At 36.2% G+C, this 23,576-nt stretch overlaps 7 protein-coding genes and 2 non-coding genes across 11 annotated transcripts; 6 read left to right on the forward strand and 3 right to left on the reverse strand.

The window, feature by feature from the left end:
• The first annotated feature begins 104 nt into the window (after positions 1-104).
• LOC111800616 lies at positions 105-1,586 on the forward strand. Of its 2 annotated transcripts, none has more exons than XM_023684397.1 (3): positions 105-306; positions 1,205-1,286; positions 1,375-1,586. In XM_023684397.1, exons 2-3 carry the CDS (start codon positions 1,211-1,213, stop codon positions 1,476-1,478), a joined length of 180 nt encoding a protein of 59 aa, XP_023540165.1. In that variant the 5' UTR covers positions 105-306; positions 1,205-1,210; the 3' UTR covers positions 1,479-1,586. The 2 variants fall into 2 exon arrangements, with proteins under 2 accessions (XP_023540165.1, XP_023540174.1); XM_023684406.1 differs by having other exon boundaries at positions 1,209-1,286.
• Positions 1,587-1,696: 110 nt separating this feature from the next.
• Positions 1,697-15,128, reverse strand: LOC111800609. Its single transcript, XM_023684387.1, has 5 exons — positions 15,117-15,128; positions 6,822-6,831; positions 2,836-2,977; positions 2,348-2,553; positions 1,697-2,244 (listed from the first exon to the last, which is right to left on the reverse strand). Exons 3-5 carry the CDS (start codon positions 2,923-2,925, stop codon positions 1,986-1,988), a joined length of 555 nt encoding a protein of 184 aa, XP_023540155.1. The 5' UTR covers positions 2,926-2,977; positions 6,822-6,831; positions 15,117-15,128; the 3' UTR covers positions 1,697-1,985.
• Positions 4,971-5,795, forward strand: LOC111800600 (TMV resistance protein N-like). Its single transcript, XM_023684374.1, has 3 exons — positions 4,971-5,332; positions 5,423-5,568; positions 5,660-5,795. Exons 1-3 carry the CDS (start codon positions 4,985-4,987, stop codon positions 5,739-5,741), a joined length of 576 nt encoding a protein of 191 aa, XP_023540142.1. The 5' UTR covers positions 4,971-4,984; the 3' UTR covers positions 5,742-5,795.
• Positions 6,215-6,287, forward strand: TRNAF-GAA. The gene has a single exon. It is a non-coding gene; the product is annotated as a tRNA-Phe (tRNA).
• LOC111800590 (NAC domain-containing protein 72-like) lies at positions 7,914-9,357 on the forward strand. Its single transcript, XM_023684361.1, has 3 exons — positions 7,914-8,159; positions 8,252-8,520; positions 8,682-9,357. Exons 1-3 carry the CDS (start codon positions 7,994-7,996, stop codon positions 9,117-9,119), a joined length of 873 nt encoding a protein of 290 aa, XP_023540129.1. The 5' UTR covers positions 7,914-7,993; the 3' UTR covers positions 9,120-9,357.
• LOC111800585 (NAC transcription factor 56-like) lies at positions 13,852-15,550 on the forward strand. Its single transcript, XM_023684349.1, has 3 exons — positions 13,852-14,163; positions 14,260-14,570; positions 14,685-15,550. The coding sequence occupies exons 1-3, from the start codon at positions 13,980-13,982 to the stop codon at positions 15,255-15,257; spliced, it is 1,068 nt and encodes a 355-aa protein (XP_023540117.1). The 5' UTR covers positions 13,852-13,979; the 3' UTR covers positions 15,258-15,550.
• Positions 15,551-16,845: 1,295 nt separating this feature from the next.
• Positions 16,846-16,918, reverse strand: TRNAF-GAA. The gene has a single exon. It is a non-coding gene; the product is annotated as a tRNA-Phe (tRNA).
• Positions 16,919-18,136: 1,218 nt separating this feature from the next.
• On the reverse strand, positions 18,137-20,481 carry LOC111798545 (monodehydroascorbate reductase 4, cytosolic-like). 2 transcript variants are annotated; one of them, XM_023681776.1, is made up of 4 exons: positions 20,162-20,481; positions 19,467-20,066; positions 18,393-19,389; positions 18,137-18,335 (listed from the first exon to the last, which is right to left on the reverse strand). In XM_023681776.1, the coding sequence occupies exons 2-4, from the start codon at positions 20,054-20,056 to the stop codon at positions 18,252-18,254; spliced, it is 1,671 nt and encodes a 556-aa protein (XP_023537544.1). In that variant the 5' UTR covers positions 20,057-20,066; positions 20,162-20,481; the 3' UTR covers positions 18,137-18,251. The 2 variants fall into 2 exon arrangements, with proteins under 2 accessions (XP_023537544.1, XP_023537552.1); XM_023681784.1 differs by having other exon boundaries at positions 18,393-19,324; positions 19,402-20,066.
• Positions 20,482-21,257: 776 nt separating this feature from the next.
• On the forward strand, positions 21,258-23,135 carry LOC111798557. The gene is made up of 2 exons (XM_023681797.1): positions 21,258-22,063; positions 22,475-23,135. The coding sequence occupies exons 1-2, from the start codon at positions 21,397-21,399 to the stop codon at positions 22,870-22,872; spliced, it is 1,065 nt and encodes a 354-aa protein (XP_023537565.1). The 5' UTR covers positions 21,258-21,396; the 3' UTR covers positions 22,873-23,135.
• Positions 23,136-23,576: the final 441 nt, after the last annotated feature.

A 23,576-nucleotide genomic window follows, 5' to 3' on the forward strand; every position in this document is an offset into this window, starting at 1 on the left:
AAAAAAAAAAAAAAAAAAAAAAAAAAAAAAAAAAAAAAAAAAAAAAAACAATGAAATACAAAATTATGTTTAATGGGAACCAGGAAGCGCGAATGAAACCACCACCAGATTTCCCTTTCATATTCATATTCACCGCTGATTCGGCCCTCTCCTTGCGAGTGCCCCCACGCTGCTTCCCAAACTTCCATTGCTAAAATCCTAAACCCCTTCACCAGTTTGCGGGGAAGATCTGTTCAGTGCGAAAAACACAATACAGAACAACAAGTTAAAGATTCTCACTCGAAGAGTAGCACAAGCCTGTTCAAGGTAGCTCTCTCTCTCTCTCTCTCTCTCTCTCTCTCGATTGTGTATTGCTCTTTTCTGTTCATGTCTGATCTCAAATTTCCCATGTTTAATTTAATCTGGGTTTATTTGAATGTACCGCTTAGATTTGTTTCTTTCAGTTGTTTATCGGAAATTGTAACGTCGTACTGAGTAATTGGAGTTTTATTTTGGTGGGAACCCTTCAATTTTCGCCGGAGTTCGTTGATTGCCCTCACACTTTTTCCTTAATTGCNTTTTTTTTTTTTTTTTTTTTTTTTTTTTTTTTTTTAAATACCTTTTTCTAGTTCATATCAATGTTGTTTTAGCCTTTTGAAGGAATTGGGATGACGGCTGAGACCTTGATCGATTGAATCATCTGGTTAATTCATTAAAAATGTAAAAATATTACGTACGGAGTAGAAGATGAGTTTTGGACCTCCTGATTCTATGATTTTTAGACAATGTACATCTACTTTACTTGTTTTTTGAATGTGGTGGTACCTTCTTGACATTGAATCTTCCTTTGCCGAGTTTTAATCTGATTAATGTCTGTTAATCAATGATCATTTATTTTCTTCTCCAGCTTGACTACTTGAACTGATCCCATTTGGTGGTCAATACCCTGTTTTCGTTATTGTTTGTCATTGTTTCCTGCTCCTTTGTTCTAGAGAGAGCCACATATTTTCTCTGAAAATCACATTCTCAACCACATTGGATCATTGCTGTCTTATCAACCTCCCCTAACCATGTCTAGCATTCAGATCTTTTCCTTAGTTCCACATTGTTACATCTAGCTCTTAAGAGTTTAAAAGGTTGACCCTATCATGTCATGTCTTTGTCCCTTTCGGATGCTCGACCTTCTGTGTGCTGTAATTACTGACTACTTGCTCAATATTTTCAGAAAGATATGGGAGGCAGAGGAGTTATTGGTGATAAATGGTCCATGAGGGTTCTTTGGGTCTGTGCCCTCGGGAGTGCGATCGGTAATTACTTGTAATCTTACATCAATACTTGCTAAGTAACATTCTTTATCAAATCTTCCCAACTTGCTAATTTTTGTGAGTTGTCTAGGTTTGTATATGGTTGCTCAAGAAAGACAATTACAGAACAGGCAAAGAATGTTGGCTGAGAGTCTGAAAGATGTGGAATCAGGAGGCTGTGGGGAAAGTGTTTAGGCTTCTGAGGGAGTCGTTGAAATGTGAGCTCCGGACTATCGAGATTCTGTCGTTTGCAAATTGCTTCCATGCCTTCTGGTAGTCACAGATCAATAAAGTGAGTTTCCAACAATGTGGAATAATTGAATCTGGATTTCATTTGAATTCATGGGATACAATTCATTATACTGAATTGGTGTTTAGTATGCCATTTGGAGAAATGGGATTGAGTAACAGATGTTTCAAAAGTTCATTATTTCAAGAACACAATGTCCTTGCAACATGAACGTCCATCTTCTGCATAGCAGCAACATTTCCTACAGCCTGACATCACAATGGCCTAAACAATCAAACAAGCAATGTTTTTCGATACCGACACAAAAACTATCAACCACAAACTTTGTTCACAACATAGAATAGTAGAGAAGGCAACCTATGGGCTTCTATAAACTGGATTGAAAACCACAGAAAGTTGAAAAACAAAACTATCTCGAAGCGGGATATGATCGAAAAGGACATCTACGAATCTCATTTGTAGGTACTCATGCCAATGTTGGCGTCTTTGTTATAAGATTGGAAGTTCTCTCGAGCCCTCGAGTAGCAGACGTAGTAAAACTGAGAAACAATGGAAGTGAAGAAAGTGAAAGCTGCTCCTGCAGCAAACACTCCTCTTCTCAACATTTGGCAAGAGGGAGGAGTATCAGTAAGCAGTGTTCTGTACTTGGTGTGGTATGCATTCCTAGCCGAACCGGCCAGCAAGCATATCTCGGCGATTAAGAAAAACACCCTGAAACAGATTATTTCACAATAGTAGCCAATATCATACCAGTGTGAAAAAACTGCCATTTTCGATACAAGATTTGGATGTTGAAACAAGTCAGTGCACTTACCAGCAGGCTATGAAAAGAAGGAGGGCACAAGCCCTTGAACCACCGGGACTCAGAGGCTTACCACAGCAGAAGCAGCGGCTAGCCAGCATTATGAGGATCTGGCTAGCCATAAGGAAGAGAAATGCTCCAACTCCTAATCCAGTTGAAATGTCTGAGTCATACACACAGTAGTTTCTTTTTGCATCTGTGTCTTCAACTATCTTCGCCTGTAACAAAGAATGAAGAAATTATGGAAGGAACAGCAAGAATTAGGGTTTAAGAAAAGCAATGAAAGTAGATCTGAATTGTTCTCCAGGTGAAAGAAAAAGGGTTTGCTTTGTTTGGAAATCTGTTTAACCCAGAAGAGAAAGCAATTTGGAAAGGCAAGATTCAAGGTTCTTCGAACTCAACCCAGAAGAGAACACCAAGATTTTGCAGTAAAGGCAGAGTTTTTGACTAAAATACGCAAGGATGAAGAGAAAGAGTAAAGAAAAAGGGGATGAGCTTACAATGCTTCGCCTTTGCTCAGCTGCAATGGCTAAGCCAAAAGCGATGATATCAAAGAGAAAGACGGTGAAAAGAAGTAGCTTAGACGCCATTGTTGAGCAAGTTTCAGTTCAGAGCTTCGCAGATCTGTTTATCTCAGCGTTCNGAAAGAAAATAAAGAGATTTTGTTGGCAAAAATTTGAATTATTTTCAAATAAATACAAAAACCATATCATATAAAAAAAACAAAACAAGGTGTTGTCATAATAATAATAATAATAAATACAATAAAGAGTTTTAATTTCTTTATATTAAATTTTAGAAAATTATTATTCAAAATTAACGTGTCACATGCATAAAAGAGACTGACAAAAAAAAAAAAGAAAAAAAAAAGCCATTGTATTACCGAAACTACCCAAATCAAGTGGAGATGAAATTTCTGTAATAAATGTGTCGGCTACGCGGCTGGAGGGAGAGGAATGGAGAAATATTTTTTAATTTTCAAATTTTTTTATTTAATAAATTAATTGCTGTTTGAATTTTATATATAATGAAATCCTAAAAATTCAAAAGTTAATAAATATAAATAAATCCATTGTATAATTCATTCACGTTTTTCAAATAAGTTGAAAGGAAATTTGAATTAAAGTTCTTGTTGGTTACTGGGCTTTGAATTTTGAAATAAAATAATATTAAATACTTCAGTTGAATGCAAAAAATAAAGCTAATTAAACCTAATCTTCTCTTTTTACTTAATTTAAATTTTGAGATTCTAAAATTGTTTTGAATTTTAGAATCTCAAAATTTAAATTAAGTTTTAAAAAATTTTAAAAAAATTATTTTTTTCATGTTTAAAAGATGTAACTTTTATTTTATTGCCATTTCCGAAACATTTCAAAAATTAGGGGGAATATGTTGGTAAAATGTAAATAAGAAATGAAATTCATAGGTAAAAATATATTTAGAAGTCTAATCTTCGAAAATCAAAAGGTCAAAAGTCAAGCAAACGTTATTTATTGTTACTCTTCTCTATTGATATTTTTCCAAAATGAATATCTTCCTTTGATTTCAAGAATTTTTCAATATATATAAATTTAAATAATTTATGGTTTATTTAAAAGAAACAAAAAGAGTGTTATAATCACCGCATAGTTGATACATATATTAACTTCTTAATTGGTAAACAAATAAGAAAATGATAAACTCAAGGTAAGAATTACTAAATTATATATATACACATAAATATTTTGTTTGTCTCTCCTCTTCCGTCCCGTCAATTGGGTTCCTTTTTGTTTCCCATTTATTATGCAAATTTGGGACATGCCCATTGCCCACTCTTCAATCCTACTTACCATCAAACAAAAATAAAATTAAAATACTTACCAAAAGGGTCTTAAATTCATACCATGTAGAATCTAATAGTCCGTACGTCTTAAAAGCTTAAATCTTCACAAATTCATTTCATAAAGACTATGATCTATGTGCCTAAAACTAACTATCACGATATAACTCCACAGTCTCCTTAGTTGATGCTGTCATCTATATATGGTGTCCTTAGGAGTGAGTGCGTATTATATCATGATGTATGCATCCACAGTAAAATACTAGAGAAACAACGAGCACGAGACGTACAATATGTATGAGACCCTCACTTTAAAATTTAAATCATGACATAGTTATTCTTTTGAATTTAATGATAAAAAAATGAAAAGGCTTTTGTTTAAGCATTAAGAAAATGACAGCTAAGTATTCAAACATATAGTGGCATTATATTTTCCACATGTAAATTTCCGAATAAATATTTAAAAAAAAAAATAGAAAAAGGGAAGAGTGTCTGTTACGCACACAAAGTTTCGGCCACCTTAAAATTCCATGTACTCCGTCAAACGTTGATTGTGCTTTCTTTCTTTGTTTGGGTTTGGGGGCATTCAAAATAATAATAATAATAATAATAATAATAATAATAATAATAATAATAAATCCTGGAAATTCAAATCCTGACATGTTTTCCGTTTGATTTTCAAATCAAAATGTCTTCTTCTCCAAGCATTCAAAGTTATGTATAAATAGAACAACTCTGCAACAGATAAAACACAAACACAAACACAAACACAGACACAAACAAGTCAAACAAATCTTTGTTGTTTTATTTAAAATCAAGGTCCGATTGTGATGAACCGTGTGGCTGCTGTCGCGAAAATCACGCCGAGACTGTTTCTAGCTCAGCTGGGGAGCAAGCAATTGCAGAGGGGTATTGCCAAACCCTGCGATGTGTTCATAAACCACAGGGGCGTCGACACCAAGAAGACAGTGGCGGCGTTGCTGTACGACAGGCTCATCCGAGGCAACTTCCGACCGTTTCTTGATTACAGAAATTTGAAGCCAGGGGAGAAGCTGTTCGACGAACTCCACGGCGCCATTAGACAGTGTAAAGTGGGCGTGGCTGTGTTTTCGCCTCGGTATTGCGAGTCTTATTTCTGTCTTCACGAGTTAGCTATGATCATCGAGTCCAACAAGAAGGTACGCCAAATGGGTTTTCTTTGAATCTTTATAATTAGAATTCAACAACATCATCATCATCATCATCAAATGAATTGAATTGTTGAACAGGTGATTCCTATATTTTGTGATGTAAACCCATCTCAGCTTGGGATAAAGGAGGAGGATGGGTACGAAACAGAGGATCTGAGAAGGTTCAATTGGGCTCTTGAACAAGCCAAACAGTTGGAGGGAATCAAATTTAATTCCTCAAAACAGTGAGTAACAAAGATGTGGGCTAATTAAGGCTAATCATCATACATAATTAATGTTTATATCCCTCTAATTTACCTAATTCTGTTGTTTCAGGACCCTATCAGACATTGTGACAAGGGCTTCAAATATTGTGATCACTAGTTTGGTTGAGATGGACGGTAGGGATGAACAGTAGGCCCGACATCTAACACTTAATTCTTATTCTTTTATACATCATTCAATTTGTTAATTATGAAAATGTAGGATGATTATGTATAATAACATCCTCTATTCTTTTATTATAATAACATTATACCAATTTTTTTATTCATACTTTTAAGCTATACAGCGTATTTTTGTTTAGTTACTTGTCTCCTCTAAATATAAATTTTTATTTTAATTCCTATGATTGTTTTAGTTTCCGTATATATTTTTTATAGTATTATATTCAATCAATTTTGTGAGTTAAAAGAGTGGGGATTGAGTATGTAATTCAAAATTTGTTAAAATAAGAACTTTATACCTATAAAATAAAAGGTTTAAGAATTATTAAATATTTTTAAGATATAAAACTAAAAATATGTAGCTCAGAAACTCTTAATTTTATCTTCAATACTTGTATATTGTTTTAATAGATATATAACAATTAAATAAAATTTGAACAACAAAGCGGGGATAGCTCAGTTGGGAGAGCGTCAGACTGAAGATCTGAAGGTCACGTGTTCGATCCACGTTCACCGCATATTTTATCAATTAAATTCCACCCATTTTGCCACGACGTCGTTTGTTTGTCATTGTCTAAATAGCTCGTGGGCCTGAATAATTGGTACATATAGCTCGTGGGCCTGAATAATTGGTCCGTCTCCATGACGGAAGAAGAACCATTTATTCTCTCTCTCCATTTTAACCCGAAAACAGTTATATTTATCAGAAGTTTTACGGGGACGGTATGATATTGTCCGCTTAACATAAGTTCTCCTCCTGTATTTTTTTATTTTTTAAAAATGTTACGAATAGAGATGTATTATGTATTTATAAACACATGGTCAACTCTTTAATTAGCTAACATAGGACTCTCCCAACAATTCTCCCATAGAACAAATTACACTACAGAGCCTCTTCTGAGTGTTATAGAGTCCTCGAATAGCCTCCCCTTAATTGATGCTCAACTACAAATAAAGAATTGAAGCATGAAATTTGGGATAATTCATTTGGGATAAAGGTAACGGTGGAAGGGAATAGAGTGAAAAGACGGTTTGGTTGTTTAAACACAACATTCAACCTTTCTTCCATCACTAAAAATGAAACCCTAGCTAAGAAGATTCATAATACCCTTCATTCTTCGTTATCATAAACAGGGAATCAAACACAAAATAAAAAAAGTGAACCGGAAGGATGATGAATGGTCATCGTCACCGCCATCCCACCTTTATTCGCAAGATTCCACAACCCATTTTGTATGTTATGGTTTTTTCACAAAGCAAAAACATAGAGCAATAATGGAGAAATTTGCAGCCATAATTTGAGGATACGCAGAAAGCAATGAAAACAATAGTCAAGCAAAGCCCGCAAGACAAGAGTGTGTGTGAAAACTTGAAATTTTGTTCGGTAATTGTTATTTATGTCAACCAAGTGTTTCTCAAAATTAGGACCTAAAATAATATAGCAATGGTTGGCCAATTCCGAGTCCAAATTCAACATTTTTAATGGTCAAAACTTGCATATTTTTGAGAATAGAACGAAAAGAGAGTTTGAATGAAAGAAAAAAAACATGCAAAGAATCAAAGTTAAAAGAGGTTTGGAGTTCAATTTTAGTTTGATGGCAGTGATTATATAAGAGGTTAGAAATGAATTCGTATCCCTCTCCTCCCCCATACAATTTGCGCAAAAAATGTGGAGATTTTAGGTGTTGCTTTCACTTTTAGGCCCTTTTTGTCTTTGGGTTAAATTCCAAGCCTAACTTACAAAACTCCCCACCACCTGTCCCAATTTCTCCCCACTCCATTGTCCACGTGCCTTCTGACGCGTACACNTTTTTTTTTTTTTTTTTTTTTTTTTTTTTTTTTTTTTAAATAATTTTATTTTTACCATTCAAAAAGAAAACAAAATTTCTCCCCGATTCTGACACGTGTCCCCAATCTCAATGACTCACTTCTGTTTCTTTTGTGACGATTCAACGTTCATGCACCGAAAGATTGGACCCCGAATATTACAGATAAACTCGTGAGCCCACGTGGCTAGTTCTGAACGATGGTCCACCTTTGTGGGCCCCGCATCGAACAGTCTGACATCGACGACCGTACTTATCTCCGGCCGACGGCCTCGCACTATAAGTACCCCCTGCTTTGCACATGTTTGAAAAGAAAAAAGAAAATAGTTTTAAATCTTCTGAGAGCCGAAAGAAAGAAAAAGGAAAATAGAAAACAAAAATCCTCTCTTCTCTTTCCAATGGATCCACTGGCGCAGCTGAGTTTGCCGGCGGGTTTCAGATTTTTTCCGACCGACGAGGAGCTTTTAGTTCATTATCTTTGCCGGAAAGTAGCCGGCCACCATTTCAGCTTGCCGCTCATCGCTGAGGTTGACTTGTACAAATTCGACCCATGGGCTCTACCCGGTAAGATTCAGAAAACCAACCCAAATCGATACAAAAACATATATGATCCTTTTCTGTTTTGAAATCAATCTAACAAATACTGTGATTTGCAGAGAAAGCTTTATTCGGGGAAAAAGAATGGTACTTTTTCAGCCCCAGAGACCGGAAGTATCCCAACGGATCTCGCCCCAATCGGGTTGCGGGTTCGGGTTACTGGAAGGCGACCGGAACGGACAAAATAATCTCGTCGGAAGGGAAGAGCGTGGGCATAAAGAAGGCACTGGTGTTCTACGTCGGAAAAGCTCCGAAGGGAACAAAAACAAATTGGATTATGCACGAGTATCGCCTTATAGCCTCTTCCCGGAAAACTGGAAGCTCCAAGGTAGAACAACCACCAAAAATTTGAAACCAACATGTTTTTTAGTTTTTTATTTCTATTTTTAATTTTGGGGTTTTTTAATNGAAACCAACATGTTTTTTAGTTTTTTATTTCTATTTTTAATTTTGGGTTTTTTTAAANATTTTGGGGTTTTTTAATTTCAGCTGGACGATTGGGTTTTATGTCGGATTTATAAGAAGAATTCGAGTAGTCAGAAGCCGACGGGAAGTATTTCAAGCACAGAATACGGCAACGTGTCGCCGTCGTCATCGTCGTCGTCCCACATCGACGAGGTCATCAAAGGTCTTCCGGAAATCAGGGATGATAGTTTCGCGTATCCAAAAGCAACATTACAACAAAACGACATTAACAAATTCAACTTCGAAATACCAGGGGACTCCATAATCTCCGATTGGGCGAGTCTGGCCGGGCTATACTCAGTGCCGGAACTCGCTCCAATGGATCCTCCACAGCCGGGAACTTTCAATTACAACAATAACAGCGCCGATCTGTACGTTCCTTCAATTACAGCGCCGTTTTGCCAGGTCGATTACTTGCCGCAACAGCGTGACTGTACTCGCACATACGGCTTCAGCGAATGAAATGAATCCAAATCCATTAGAAAGGATTGTTGGAGTGTAAATAGAATTGGGATTTGTTTGGGAGAATTGGATTCTGAAAGTGGAAAGCATAAGCAAAACAGAATGAAAAACAGAGCATACTCTGCCAATTGACATGCTCATTGTCCCATCCTACTATTACACATCTAGGAGGATCCACACACTTTATTATTACACGTCCATTGGAGATGAACCTTGAATCAATCAAACGCTTTTACTGAAGGGTTGATTTAAGCTGTTAAGGATGTCTTATTTTTCTCTGTTTTTTCATGTTCTTGCTTGCTGCGATGAATTCCCTGGAAGAAAAGATTTGTTTATCGTTTATTCTTACTAAAATTCTCCAAACTTCGATACTCATGAATGAGATATATATATATATATATACCACGTGGCAGAATGACAGACATTAATGAAAAGATAAGAACCAGGACAGTCGCAATACATTATTATTATTATTATTTTGTAACTGAAACTTCTACGTCCCACTTTTCTTGGGAACCGACCGAACCGAAGCTCCCCACGTGTGAATATTTGAGTTTTTTATTTCAATAAAAAGAAAAGCACCGGTCACTCTGACCGTCCACCTGTCGTCTACCTGACTTTTTTACGTGCTTTTCATTTGTCCACGTGTCGGGGGAGCCGCTCTTGTTTTACGCGTGCAAGTTATGGCTTTGGTTTTTCTCCATTACTTGGATTGGTGGCTTTTCTTTCCTTCTTTTTTTCCATCAATTATTGTGTGTGTATATATTATAATTTATGTCAAAATAATAATATTCTAATTTCTACGGTCATTAATCGCTTATCTAAAATTAATTCTTATATTATAATTGACCAGCTTACAATTTTGATATTAATTAAACCCAATACATGCAGACTAGAACAATTTTATATAAGATTTTTTATTATTATTAATTTATCATAAATGCTTTAGAACATAACCTATAAGTTAGCTCAACAAACACCCCATTTACACTCCATTCAAATATTATATTATTGTATATTTTTTATTTCGTAAAATATTATATATCCACATATTTTTAATTTCGTCAAATAATATTCCAGATTAAAAATTAAAAATTTCCAATTTCTGAAACTTAGCTAATTAAAGATTTGGATGAAAATATCGCATAGAATACTTATATACAAATATGTCATAAAGTACTAAAATTAAAATAGCCATCATCATCATTATTTTTTTAATGAAGAAACGCATATTAGATTCTTTTATTATTATTATTATTATTATTATTTTATTTTTATTTTTATTTTTTGAGTTTAGTTGATGGTGAGAATGATGAGCACACAAGGGATAAACATGCTTTCTCTTTCTCACCTTTTTTGTGATAATTATTTTAGTGTTAATACAATGAGACCAAACAAAATTCAAAATGGGCTATTTATTTATTTATTTTATTTTTATTTTTGTTTTTCCTTTGTTAATTATTGACTTAACTTTTGAAGATAAAGACTTATCCCATTACGAATTTTACTTTAAAGCCATTCTTCATTGAAATTTTAATTTTTTTTTTCTATTTTCCTTAATCTTAAAATGTATTATTTTAAACACATATAAATAAAACATGAAGCGGCGGCCGAACGATGAGATGTATTGAACCCCCAACAAAAAAAAAAAAATGATATATTTTATGGTAAGAGTGCGTATGATTTAGGTGGAGGGCATGGAGGCGCACCGATTCTTCCTCCTTTGCAGACCAAATTGTGGTGTGCCATCAACAACATTGTAATGTGATAGATGAACGTAGGGCATGTGACACCAACATTTTATTGATTAACATAAAAATGTTAACGTAATTAAACTTTGGTGAAGGAAGAGTATGATCATACACATTAATATATTAAAGAAATACAGATATTGGGCCTTCGAGTGAAAGGGGCCTCACTTTAGGTCCACAAACAAATGGGTAAGCTCCATAAATTTAGTCGCCAAATTCAATAGGAAACAATTTTACGCTATGTTGAAGACATGAACACAATTGAACCAATAACATTTGAAATGCTGTTAAAATATTAATAACTCAATTGGATGTTTGTATTTATTTGAGAGATGATTCAATTATTTGGCCATTTAAATACTTTTATCTATTTCTTAAAATATGGACACAAAATGTTCTACTCTAATTTTTCTGTAATAAAATGGGGATGAATGTATGCAAAAATAGGTGAACTCATGGATGAAATGAGGTGGTAAGGGTGAAGATTGGCCAAGTTCAAATGCTGTAGCTAGCCATAATATCAATCGTGCTGGCCTTTTGGTTCTTCTAGTTGCCCCTCCCCATTTAAATTTTACCATCTTTTTCACAAACATAGTAAATTGATTCCTGTAATTTAAAATTTTGGGCTTCTAAATTTGGCTTAAAACCATTGCTTCACTGAAAACAACCTCTATCATTTATGCTTCCACAAGGCTCCATTTGTTTCTTTTCTTTGTACCTTTCACATATAGAAAACCAAATACATTACATGATAGAGTATTCAATATCGATCTTGATATAAGCATAATTCAATGTAAGTTCAAAATTAGTTAATTTAGTTACGTGTATAGATAGATAACTTTTCATGATTATTCAATTACAGGCAATAGTTTATACACGTGTTTGACTAGAAAAAGTTATAAAAAAACACGTAAATGAATAGATAATTAATAATAATAATAATTACCATATGTAAAAGGCAAATTCATTTTTACCCTCTTTTTGCCTGTTTTTACAATCTCATGCGATGATGTGAAGGGTTGAAAATGAATAGTGAGCAAGTTATGGTGATGAAGGTTGTGATGCATGAACTTGAGCACAAAGATGAGGCACAAGAAAATACCAAATCAGGCATCAAATTGGTAGAAAAAGAAAAAGAAAAAGAAAAAGAAAAAGAAAAGCAATTGTTTGTGTGGCATGTGAAAGGTAAGGTCATGCAATTGTGGCTTCTGCCAGAATCTGTTGAAATAGGGAAGGGAAGAGAGGAAAATAAGATAAGGACCCCTTTTTCCCACGTCCATGTTTCGTGTCATGAACTCATTGGTGGACGCCCCCGGTTGATATGGAAAGTAAGGATGGAGAAGCAAAGGGAGAAAGTTGTTAAGGCAACAAGTATTGAATGGAAACTGTTTGGTAGCATGTTTTCTGAGTTGGGAAACACAAATGTGCCACCAAAATACCTAACTCTTTATAACATAACAAATGGGGGATTTCGAGATTTGCATCATTATTATATGTTACATATCGGTTTCAAAATTAATACGCCATGTGCTCCTATATTGTTACACAATATTTTGTGGATATTAACAAAATAGTGCCACTTAAGATCACGGTAATCAAAAAAAGATTGGGATAACACACACTTATCATTTGTCTACTTACCAAACCATAGTGAAACATGTAGTAATTTTGTGAGATTAAAAATCTTACTTTTATGTTAAATTTTATCTTTAATTTTTATTTTTATTTTAAATTGTAGACGTAGCTTGTTCTCGATGTGATGTGTCACCACGTATTTCGTTCCTAATAAAATAAATGAATTTAAAAGTATGATTATTATTTTCTTCCCCAGTTATTTGGGGGTAAATGGAAAGTCATATGGGTGAGGAAAATTGAAGTATGACAGATACCAACAATTTGGTTAACTCGGTGCATCCCCATATCATTTAGTCAAGCCTTATCCATACTCTTCTACATAACTCAGTATCCATAAGTATGGTCAGTAAAATTTATGACGTTCTACCTAGTTTTATAGTAAGATTACGAGAAAGTGACTTTAAACCATATTATCATTTTTTTTATAGAGACTATTAAAAGAATGAGATAGAAATGTCAATTTAATTCATCCTACGTCGGATGGGGAGAAATATAATTAATAAAAATTTAATTTTGTTTTTACAATAAGATGAAAGGGAGATGGAAAATGAGAGAGAAATTAAAGGTGAGTGTATAAGAATAGGTGACATTTATTTGGTGTTTTTGTTTTAATAAGCTTTTAGAGACAGACCACATAGTGGAATAAATATAAGAACAATGGAAGAATTAGGTAAATATATGGAGGATTATAAAGTTTTTTAATTATATTCTGCGAGTCCATAAATATTTAATTACAAATATATTTCATCTTTATATTCAATAAAATTTTAAAATAAAGTGAACAAAATTGAAAAAAGACATTTTAAAAAAAAAATTAAAAAAATATGAAAGTAAAAACTATATTGAGAGATTAAATATAATAAAAATAATTTGTCAAACCATTGATTTTTTTTTCTTTTTTTTCTTTTTGCAATAAAACAGATTGTAGAATTAAATTTAGAAACTAAAATACTAGGGCACCTAAAATTAGAACGCGCGCCAGAAAAAGAGAGTCGTAAAATTTATTTATTTATTATTATTATTTTTTTTGTTAAAGAAAAAGAAAAAAGCTTAACTTTGTGTGTGTATGGAGAGTGGACCCCACATATCAGTTTCACACGTGTAGTGAGTTCGCACGCGTCTACCAGTTAACGGCTTCAGCGACACTTTACATCAGCATAAGGCGGCCATCGCCTGCGTCACGCTTCTCCAACTCTGCTCGAATCAACCTACAATTCCTGACAATCAAAAGACTAGAATACCCTCTTTTGTTCCACGACGCGGCGCCATTCAATTGGGTTTCCATGGAGTAGTAACATGTAACGGAGTGCACAGGATAATAGCCAAGCTTCATAGTCCGTTTAAAAGATTAGCTTTGCCTGATTTGTTCACCATTTTTGAGTTACCGGAAAACTCATTTCCTCCCTCCTCCTTTCCTCTACGTCTCTCCAAAAACAACAAAAAAGAAAGAATCACAGTGATCGGAAATTGGACGATGGAAAGCATCGACTCGTTGGCCGGTCCCCCGCAGCCGAACTTACCGCCGGGGTTCCGATTTCACCCCACCGACGAGGAGCTCGTCGTTCACTACCTCAAGAAGAAAGCCAATTCTGCCCCGTTGCCGGTCGCCATAATCGCCGAGGTCGATCTCTACAAGTTCGATCCATGGGAGCTTCCGGGTATCATCAAGTGATTCAAATTATAGATATGATTTAAGAATTAATTAATTAATTAATTAATTAATTAATTAATTGATGATGATTTTATTATATCAGCCAAGGCTAGTTTTGGAGAACAGGAATGGTATTTCTTCACACCAAGGGAGAGGAAGTATCCGAACGGAGCGCGGCCGAATCGAGCAGCAACGTCGGGGTACTGGAAGGCGACGGGGACGGATAAGCCGGTGTTGGCCTCGGGTGGAAGCAATCAGAAAGTTGGAGTGAAGAAGGCGTTGGTGTTCTATGGGGGAAAGCCACCTAAAGGGATCAAGACCAGTTGGATTATGCATGAATATAGGTTGGCTGATAACAAACCCAATATCAACAAGCCTCCTGGCTATGATTTCCCCAACAAGAACTCCTTGAAGGTAATTCAATTCAATTCAATTCAATTCCATTCAATTCAATTCCATTCAATTCATTCAATCCCTCCTCCAATACCCTTTTCACAATTTTGATTCATTGTTTGGTAACAATTGTAGCTTGATGATTGGGTGTTATGCCGAATTTACAAGAAGAACAGCTCGCATAAGGGGGGAATGGATGAGGAGAGGGAAGATTCATTGGCTGAGATGATGATGGGATCAATACCCCAATCATCCATGAGGCTCAATCATGAATACCCAAAATTGGGAATGAATTACCACCACACCACATTCCTTCAAAATGATCCAAATATGGTTCGAGGAATTATGGGTGCCAACAACAATGATGCAGCAGGACTGGACATTAACAACGCAGCCAATTCAAAACAGGCACCCAATTCCTTGTTCTGGGCCACGGAAGAACAAGAGGAAGATCACTCAGGTATTTCTTCCAATAAAAGATTGCATTTTGACAACTCCACTTCCGGGGGTGCTTCTACTTCTTTTACAAGGACTACTCATAGTATTATTGACAGCAATCCCCAAAACTCTACCCTGCTCACCAACCTCCCTCATCAAACTCCCCCGCCGCCTTCCAACAACCACCACCGCCACACTCTCTTTGCCTCCCTACCCGATGGCCTCTTTCGACCCGCATACCAAATCCCGGATGCAAATTGGTACGCCTAGTTCGACTCAATTCAATCAAATCCAACTCAACTCAATCAGATATAAGAGACGGTACATAATTAAAAAAAAAAAAAAGAAACAAAATAATAATTTAGATTTGAATATAGGTACTGAGGTTTTGTTTGGTAGAAGGTAATGTTATTTATAATTTGAAAGAAGGGCAGTGTATAGATATAGTGTTATTTATAATTTTGCATTGAAAGATGATGAAGAACAGTAAAAGGGTTTGATTTTGTAGAGAGCAGTTAGTTATGATGAATAAATTTGATTTATATGTTAATTAGCAATGGAAACTGCGGTTAATACAAACCCTAATGGGAAACAAATCTTATTTCTTTTGCAACAAATCTTCCTTTTTCCACCCCAGTAAAGTTGATTACCTATAACTACATAAACAAAATTAATTAAATAATGAATTTCATTTGAAGAAATAGAGAAGAAGAGAGGGGGTAAATGGGACCATTTCCCAGAATGATCTTAAAATGGGAATCATTATCTTAAAACTGCCCCATATTTAATCCACCTTTTAATTGCATTCCATTACCAGGAAACAATACAAAACAACTTTAAAATGGTTTGAATTATTAGTGCTTAATTTTGGATTACATATCACAAAAATTATCTATGTGATTCATACTTCCACTCAAACCCTACCCATCAACCTCTATCAATTAATTTGCCTCATTTTTATTTATTTATTTANAACCCTACCCATCAACCTCTATCAATTAATTTGCCTCATTTTTTTATTTATTTTTTTATTTATTTATTAATTATTTATTTCTGCCCCCACATAGGTTTTATTATAATTGATTTTATTTTATCTTCTTATATTTATTTTAAGAAAAACGGGTTGAAACTCAACAACAAAGTATTTAAATATTTACTTCCCAACAATAAAGTATTTTGGATTACGCATGCACAGAGTTTATCTNTTTAAGAAAAACGGGTTGAAACTCAACAACAAAGTATTTAAATATTTACTTCCCAACAACCAAGTATTTTGGATTACGCATGCACAGAGTTTATCTTTGTAATTACTTCCCAACAATTTTAAATTTTCAAAAAAAAAACAAACAAACAAACAAATCTACCAATTTTACATTTTGGGTATCTCATTTCTACCATTAATGTAATCATACCACATTAACTATGTTTATGGATTACAATAATAAAAGAAAAGGAAAAAATGAAACTGGTAAAAATTAATTTAAAAATTATTAATTTCATCTGTATTTAATAATATTTTCAAGTAGACGGACCCCTTACACGTTAGACAATGACAAAAACGACGTCGTGANTTTGTAATTACTTCCCAACAATTTTAAATTTTCAAAAAAAAAACAAAAAAAAAAACAAATCTACCAATTTTACATTTTGGGTATCTCATTTCTACCATTAATGTAATCATACCACATTAACTATGTTTATGAATTACAATAATAAAAGAAAAGGAAAAAATGAAACTGTTAAAAATTATTAATTTCGTCTGTATTTAATAATATTTTCAAGTAGACGGACCCTTACACGTTAGACAACGACAAAACGACGTCGTGGCAGAACTGTTGGTAATTAATTGATAAAAACATGCGGTGAACGTGGATCGAACACGTGACCTTCAGATCTTCAGTCTGACGCTCTCCCAACTGAGCTATCCCCGCTTTGATGTATATGAATTAATTATTTAATAATCAAAGTATACCAAAGGGTTTCAACTTCAACCCCCCAACTGTTGCTTCACCTGTAACCTCATTGACCATTGCTTCTCTTTAGCTTTTTTGCTTATAAAAATTTGAAAAAGATCCAATTTTGTTTAGAAAAGGTGAGACTTTGTTTAGGAGGGTAAGAGATCAGAACTGCTATCTGACTCTCATTCATATATACTCGTTTCATTTCACACATGTACGCTTGAAGAACTATTTTGGGAGGCAGTTACACTGAATTCCTTCCTACCTCATTTTGTAGCGGTAAATGGACCAGCGGTAGCCACAGGATAAGGGGTTTTGGGTTTAATGGCGGCGGTGGAGACGATGGGGNAATTCCTTCCTACCTCATTTTGTAGCGGTAAATGGACCAGCGGGAGCCACAGGATAAGGGGTTTTGGGTTTAATGGCGGCGGCGGAGACGATGGGTCAACCGCGAGGCTTCTGGGTTAACTTACCTTTCGGTTACAGGGCAGCTTGGGTGGGTTTTGGACACCATTGTTTCCATTTGGGTATGTATTCTTCGTCTCTCTCTGTTTTTCATTCTTTACGTATCGCACCACTTCTTTCTATTTGGAAAATGGGTGGAACCTGGTTCATTTGGTGCTCCTTGCTTCTAGTTTTACTGATTATTGGGATTACCCTGCTTGCATTCCAGAACTGATTGAAGATGATTTCCTTTTTTACCTGCTTGAAATTTGGTTTCCTCTGTTAACATATATGCCTGTTCATGTTCAACCCACTGTAAGCCTTTATATCTTCTTCCTTTTCAATCTTAATTCTTCAGCTCTGTTTTTATTTGCAGTGCCCTAACTGTGAAATGAATCTCAAATCTTCAACTAAGTTGTCTTGAAAGAACTAGTAAACCCCATCTTGATNATCTTCTTCCTTTTCAATCTTAATTCTTCAGCTCTGTTTTTATTTGCAGTGCCCTAACTGTGAAATGAATTTCAAATCTTCAACTAAGTTGTCTTGAATGAACTGGTCAACCCCGTCTTGATTACCCAAGCGTATTATGGGTGGATAAAGAAATGATTGAAAACATATTAGGAGACGAAAACACATATGAGCATCCAAACATCATTAGAGACTAAAACACANCCCCATCTTGATTACCCAAGTGTATTATGAGTCGATAAAGAAATGATTGAAAACATATTAGGAGACGAAAACAAATGAGCATCCAAACATCATTAGAGACTAAAACACTTATTTAGCCTCATTATTATTATGAAATAGAATACAACAATCACTTAAATGAATGAAAAATATATACAAGTAGATGTGTAGTTTAGGCAGCTTGTCTTTTTCGGATATCCTGAAGCTCAAAGGCAAAAGAAACACCTTTGTCCTTCAATTCTTTTACATCCCCAACCTTTGGCTGCAGCCATGCTAGTNCACCTTTGTCCTTCAATTCTTTTACATCCCCAACCTTTGGCTGAAGCCATGCTAGCTCCTTAATGGCCTTGTTTTCTTCAGCACTCCCTCCTTCTAAGAAAATTCCCATTAGTTTCCCATCTTTGATCCAATAACACCCAAACTTCGGCTTTTTTGCTGCTGGATTTCTGTCTCCGAACATCACCGTTGTTTCTCCGACGTTGTCCCCGTAAAACTGCCACGACAGGTCGAAGACGCGTGAGTAGAAGTACGGTAGGTAGTCATATTCTTCAACAACCTTGCCCTTGCCCTTTCCCATGATGCCTTCCACAGCTTTCATGGCTGATTTTCTTGCATGATCGACATGTTCAACTCGTCTCATCTCATTGTACATCTTCATTGGGAAACAAGCGATGTCCCCAATCGCATACACGTCGTTCATGCTCGTTTTGAACAACCCATCTGTCTTGATCCCTCCTTTGTGCATCTCAAGCTGCCCTTGGAATAGCCCTGTCGCAGGTCTTGCTCCAATCCCAACTATAACAATGTCAGCTTCTAGCTCCCTTCCATTTTTCAGCTTCACCTTCTTTACCTCTTTGTTTGAATCGGATTCCAGGTTGATTACACTTGTTTCCTTTATGATTCTGATCCCTTTTGACGTGTAGTATCGCTCGTAAAATTCGGCAATCTCTTTTGTAAACAGGCGGGGCAGACACCAAGGATCCGGATACACCATTGTAACACTCAAATTATTGAGTCTTAAGGCTGCTCCAACTTCAAGTCCATTGTATCCACCTCCAACAACCACTGCTTTCCCGTTCTTTTTGGCTTTCATTGCTTCTACAATTTGATCAGCATCCTTGATATCTCTCAAGCACAAAACATTCTTGGCTTCATCCCCTTTGACGCCAAAATCTCTAAGTTTTAGCCCCTTTGAACCTATGGCAATGATCAAAGTTCCAAACTTGAAATTCGTACCGTCTTCACTTGTGAGAGTTTTTGACTCAAGAGCTGCTTTTGCAATCTTTGTGTTAAGGATCAATTCTATTCCGNACCGTCTTCACTTGTGAGAGTTTTTGACTCAAGAGCTGCTTTTACAATCTTTGTGTTAAGGATCAATTCTATTCCATTCTTCTCATACCAACTCCTATCCAATCTCTCCCCTCCACTCCCAACACACACATGGAACTGCGGCAGCCTTGCTGCATTCTTGGGCAACAGATATCCCTTGCTCAGCGCGGGACGTTCGTAAGGTGCCACCGACTCCTCCGAAATTATACCAACCTCCCCTGCCTTCACGCCCTGTTTAACAAACTCCCTTGCTGCATATCCTGCTGCCACTCCTCCTCCAAGTATCAAATACTTGAAGCTGTTGGGAAAGTAGTACTTCCCTTCTTCAAGTAGCTCTTTGGCCTCATTCATCTTCTCTCCAACAACCTTTCCATAAAGATAAACTGCAACTGATCTAACCTTCCATTTTCTGATTGATCTTTCGATGTCTTCGACTCCGTCGATCAATGCATCTACTTTCTCCTGCCATTCCTCCCTTTCTTCTGAACACAAACTCGAACGTTCCTCAAGTTCTTCTAATTGGATTTCTAGATCCCTTGATAACTCTTTTAGGACAACCAAGTTTTCTTCAAAGACTCTGTAATAGTTCAACTTTTGGTCAATTCTGTCCCACACTCCTGCCAATCTTGAACTAATGAACTGCCCCATTCCTCTGTCCCTACATCGGGCAACAGAAACACTTTAGCTAATAGATACAAATAGGAGTTTTGAATATGTTGTTATGTGAAAAACAGAAGAAGAAAGAAACAGAACCTGTGTTTGGATTAGATGATGAAAAAGAAGAACAATAGCTGCACAAGAGAAAGGTAGAATAATATGATTATATTGAGAGAATTGTATGGGAAGAATACGATGTTTGATGAAAGAAGATTGCCGCTTTTTATAAGACAATAGATGAGAGAACATTGTAGAATGAAGAAAGGTATCTTAGTGAATTGTGAAGAAGGAAAGAATGTTGTTGACATGTTGATGCCACCGTGTCTATATACCTTAATCCATTTAGGTATATCCTCTTCATTAAGAAACCAGCAACACTGGTCCTCTTAGTATCATTATATTGTAAGATTTGATATAAATTTTTTTAGCTCATGGGAACTTCTAACTTTTCTATGAAGGGCACACGTCAAGTATCTCCCAAACACGCTCCTTCTGTTATAAAAATGAATGAATAACGAACATAAGTAGAAGAAAAGTTAATTGATTGTGTTTACAAAAATTAAATTCTTTTCCGTCTCAAAGTGGTTTGAATTTCTGGGTGCGATTCTTATCAGAAAATTAAACACAACACTAAACGGGAATAGTAATGAAAGGTTAGGGCCAGGTAGAAAATTGTATAAATTTCGAAATTTAATTAAACAAATTCACTGCATTAATTAATTAATGTAAAGTTTAATATTGGAAGGGAAAGAAAAGAATAGGATAAGTAGTGGAGAATATGCACTTTCTTTTTGCTCACTCCTACAGATTAGGAAAGACGGACGGACGGGACGGCCTGTCGTGAGCGGTCGGATCCACCGCCCAATGGATTCCACCTTCCTTATTTAGACTCCCTCCTCCCAAATAAACGCTCTTATTTTTCCCATCAAATATAGCCGTTGGGAACTCCCCACTTTTTTCAAATATTTACATTATACCTCTTTTCTTTTCCCTATTATTCCATTTAAAACATTTGTTAACCTTAAAATATAAAAATAAATAAATAAAAAAACTCTAATATTTCAAATAAATTGATCTTATTATATATTGGAAGTATTTTGTCCATATATTGGAAATTTGGCATTTGGCCGAACACGCCGGAACATTTAAGACGCAATAAAAATACTCATAAATATATATATATATAAAGGCTGATTTGCATAAAGCCTTCACGAACACTGTCCCGCTCCCCAAACGAAAGGAAGCTCTGGCGGCACCCACCGCCAAGAATCTCAGGTAAAAGCAAACCAATCGCTAAGGTAAGTTTCTAAACCTCTGACCACAACATCGACATGCCGATTCTCTCCTCTAATTCCAACTACCAATGGATCCTCTCCCTCAAGATCTTCCTGATCTCCACTGGAGTTTTGTCCATGGCCGTCTTTCTCAAGCTCTCTGTTCCACTGGTGGCTGATTTCCTCGTCTCTGAAATCCCTTCCATCTGGACGTGCTTCATCTCCTGGTTAAGACCTCCTTATCTCTACTTGGTTATTAATTGCATAATCATCAGTATTGTTGCCTCTTCTAAGCTCCAGCAGAAGCTGGAGGATGGGGAATCCGTGCTATCCGTTCCTGAGACGCTTGCTCCTCCGCCCCTCGCTAAGATCTCCTCTGAGTCTGACTATGTTGTTTGTGGCGGTACCGATATTTTGAATGGATACTGTTACAACAATGCGAATCAGAACGCCGTCACTAAGATTGCGGACCTTCAGATTGACGAATCGAATGGCGTGTACGGACGGATGATGGTAGAACCTGGGGTTTCGGAGATGGAGAAGAAAGGGGAGAATGATTCTTTGATTCTGACAACAGCTGCTGATGAGACTGCTATGTCTAGTCCGATGACGAACGCTCTGCATAGGAAAGATTCCGTCGGACTTTTGTTTTCAAATGAGAAGGAGAAACCGCCGGTTTCTTCAAGAATCGGCCAACGGAAACTCGTGAAAGCCAGTCCTGAAGGTTCGATCTCTATTTCTTTCTCTCTATCTCTGTTCTTGTGAATTTATGAACACGGATTCTGGTAGCTAGTCATGTGAATCAACTTTAGAGAATGTATAAATTCTAAGATGAGTTTCAGAGTATCGTGCCGGTAAAGATCGACGGAGCCTCTCGTTACACACAGCACAAAATCAGATGGAATTTTTTTTTTTCTTTTTTTTGGGATAAATTTTTTTGAAAAAGCTGCCAAAAACAGCAAGCCTTTCGGTGGTAGGTCACAGAGCCGACTTTATTTCCCATGCCGTTAAAAGGCTCCAACGGAACTAAGTTTCCATCCCAAATACCGAAACTACCCTTGAAAGGGGTTTTTTATTCTAAAATGGCAAAAGAAGTAATTAGAATGAAGGTCATGGGGTTTTGTTTGCCGCGCAGGGAAGCCGTTGGGAGTTTCAAAACCGAAGAGGCAGGACACGCTGGAGAGCACGTGGAGGACAATAACGGAGGGGAGGTCAATGCCGTTAACGAGGCACTTGAGGAAGTCGGACACGTGGGAGTCACAGGGGCGAAGGGCCAACATGGCGGTGGATCCAGCGACGCCGCCTTCGAAGGTGATGACGAAGTCAGAGACGTTCAAGGACCGGAGCAACGTGGGGTCACCGAGTCCGTCGCCGGGGGGGTCGGGGAGGCTGAAGAGAGAACCGTCGCTGACCCAGGAGGAGTTGAACCGGCGAGTTGAGGCGTTCATAAAAAAGTTCAACGATGAGATGAGGTTGCAGAGGCAGGAATCGCTGAAGCAGTACCAGGAGATGGTGGGCAGTAGAGCCAACTAACTAGCGTTGTGTATATTTTTTACTCCAAATTCAACCATTTCCCTTTTTCCCAAATCTTAAATAGATTAGTATCAGATAAGGAATTAAGGATTAGGGTTTTTATTTTTTATTTTTTATTTTTTCAGTTTAGATTTCTTTCGACACACATTTGAACTTGGTGTTTCGTTTGGGGTGATGTTTATATTTTCATTTTCCTTTCATTAAAAGCCCTATGTTTTTTCTCCCTTTTTAAAGAAATGTAAGATGAGACTCGTATAAATGAATTTAGTTCTAGATCTATATATTAAAATTTTAAATTTTAAGATTTACCTGGACTTCTAAAATTTATATCTATCATAGGAATTGGTTTTTAAAAAATTTTAACTGGACGAGAGAGAGTTTTAAATGAGAAATGGAAACGCAAAGCCTTAGCCGGTTGGTAGCAAGCTATGGGGTGAGATTTAAAGCGGTGGAGGTTATCCGGATGAAAATAAAGAGAGTGAGTGAGCGAGGCCAAATAAAACACACAAAAATATGCAAAACGATTAGATTCGAAGGAGAGACACGTAGCCTTATCATCAACTACGTGAGTTATCTTGGGTTGCATTCATGATCTCTACATTTGAAGGTGCGAGGAGAAGGAATAATTTTTTTACAAGGATGTGAATTTTTTCTTACTGCAGGAATTTTAAAATTATTAGACTAACGATAATATGTAACGAGTC

This window comes from Cucurbita pepo, chromosome LG01, assembly GCF_002806865.2.
Source record: "Cucurbita pepo subsp. pepo cultivar mu-cu-16 chromosome LG01, ASM280686v2, whole genome shotgun sequence".
NCBI classification, from domain to species: domain Eukaryota; kingdom Viridiplantae; phylum Streptophyta; class Magnoliopsida; order Cucurbitales; family Cucurbitaceae; genus Cucurbita; species Cucurbita pepo.

Bases quoted from the DNA above. Each gene is read 5' to 3' on its own strand.
- LOC111800616 (XM_023684397.1), top strand. From the start codon at position 1,211: ATGGGAGGCAGAGGAGTTATTGGTGATAAATGGTCCATGAGGGTTCTT. The intron at 1,287-1,374 runs GTAATTACTTGT...TGAGTTGTCTAG, and splicing joins TGCCCTCGGGAGTGCGATCG to GTTTGTATATGGTTGCTCAA.
- LOC111800609 (XM_023684387.1), bottom strand. From the start codon at position 2,925: ATGGCGTCTAAGCTACTTCTTTTCACCGTCTTTCTCTTTGATATCATC. The intron at 2,554-2,835 runs GTAAGCTCATCC...TCTTTGTTACAG, and splicing joins CTGAGCAAAGGCGAAGCATT to GCGAAGATAGTTGAAGACAC. The intron at 2,245-2,347 runs GTAAGTGCACTG...AATCTGTTTCAG, and splicing joins CTTCTTTTCATAGCCTGCTG to GGTGTTTTTCTTAATCGCCG.
- LOC111800600 (XM_023684374.1), top strand. From the start codon at position 4,985: ATGAACCGTGTGGCTGCTGTCGCGAAAATCACGCCGAGACTGTTTCTA. The intron at 5,333-5,422 runs GTACGCCAAATG...ATTGTTGAACAG, and splicing joins TCATCGAGTCCAACAAGAAG to GTGATTCCTATATTTTGTGA. The intron at 5,569-5,659 runs GTGAGTAACAAA...CTGTTGTTTCAG, and splicing joins AAATTTAATTCCTCAAAACA to GACCCTATCAGACATTGTGA.
- LOC111800590 (XM_023684361.1), top strand. From the start codon at position 7,994: ATGGATCCACTGGCGCAGCTGAGTTTGCCGGCGGGTTTCAGATTTTTT. The intron at 8,160-8,251 runs GTAAGATTCAGA...TGTGATTTGCAG, and splicing joins CGACCCATGGGCTCTACCCG to AGAAAGCTTTATTCGGGGAA. The intron at 8,521-8,681 runs GTAGAACAACCA...TTTTAATTTCAG, and splicing joins GGAAAACTGGAAGCTCCAAG to CTGGACGATTGGGTTTTATG.
- LOC111800585 (XM_023684349.1), top strand. From the start codon at position 13,980: ATGGAAAGCATCGACTCGTTGGCCGGTCCCCCGCAGCCGAACTTACCG. The intron at 14,164-14,259 runs GTATCATCAAGT...TTATTATATCAG, and splicing joins CGATCCATGGGAGCTTCCGG to CCAAGGCTAGTTTTGGAGAA. The intron at 14,571-14,684 runs GTAATTCAATTC...TAACAATTGTAG, and splicing joins CCAACAAGAACTCCTTGAAG to CTTGATGATTGGGTGTTATG.
- LOC111798545 (XM_023681776.1), bottom strand. From the start codon at position 20,056: ATGGGGCAGTTCATTAGTTCAAGATTGGCAGGAGTGTGGGACAGAATT. The intron at 18,336-18,392 runs GTTGGGGATGTA...CTGCAGCCAAAG, and splicing joins TAGCATGGCTTCAGCCAAAG to GTTGGGGATGTAAAAGAATT.
- LOC111798557 (XM_023681797.1), top strand. From the start codon at position 21,397: ATGCCGATTCTCTCCTCTAATTCCAACTACCAATGGATCCTCTCCCTC. The intron at 22,064-22,474 runs GTTCGATCTCTA...TTTGCCGCGCAG, and splicing joins CGTGAAAGCCAGTCCTGAAG to GGAAGCCGTTGGGAGTTTCA.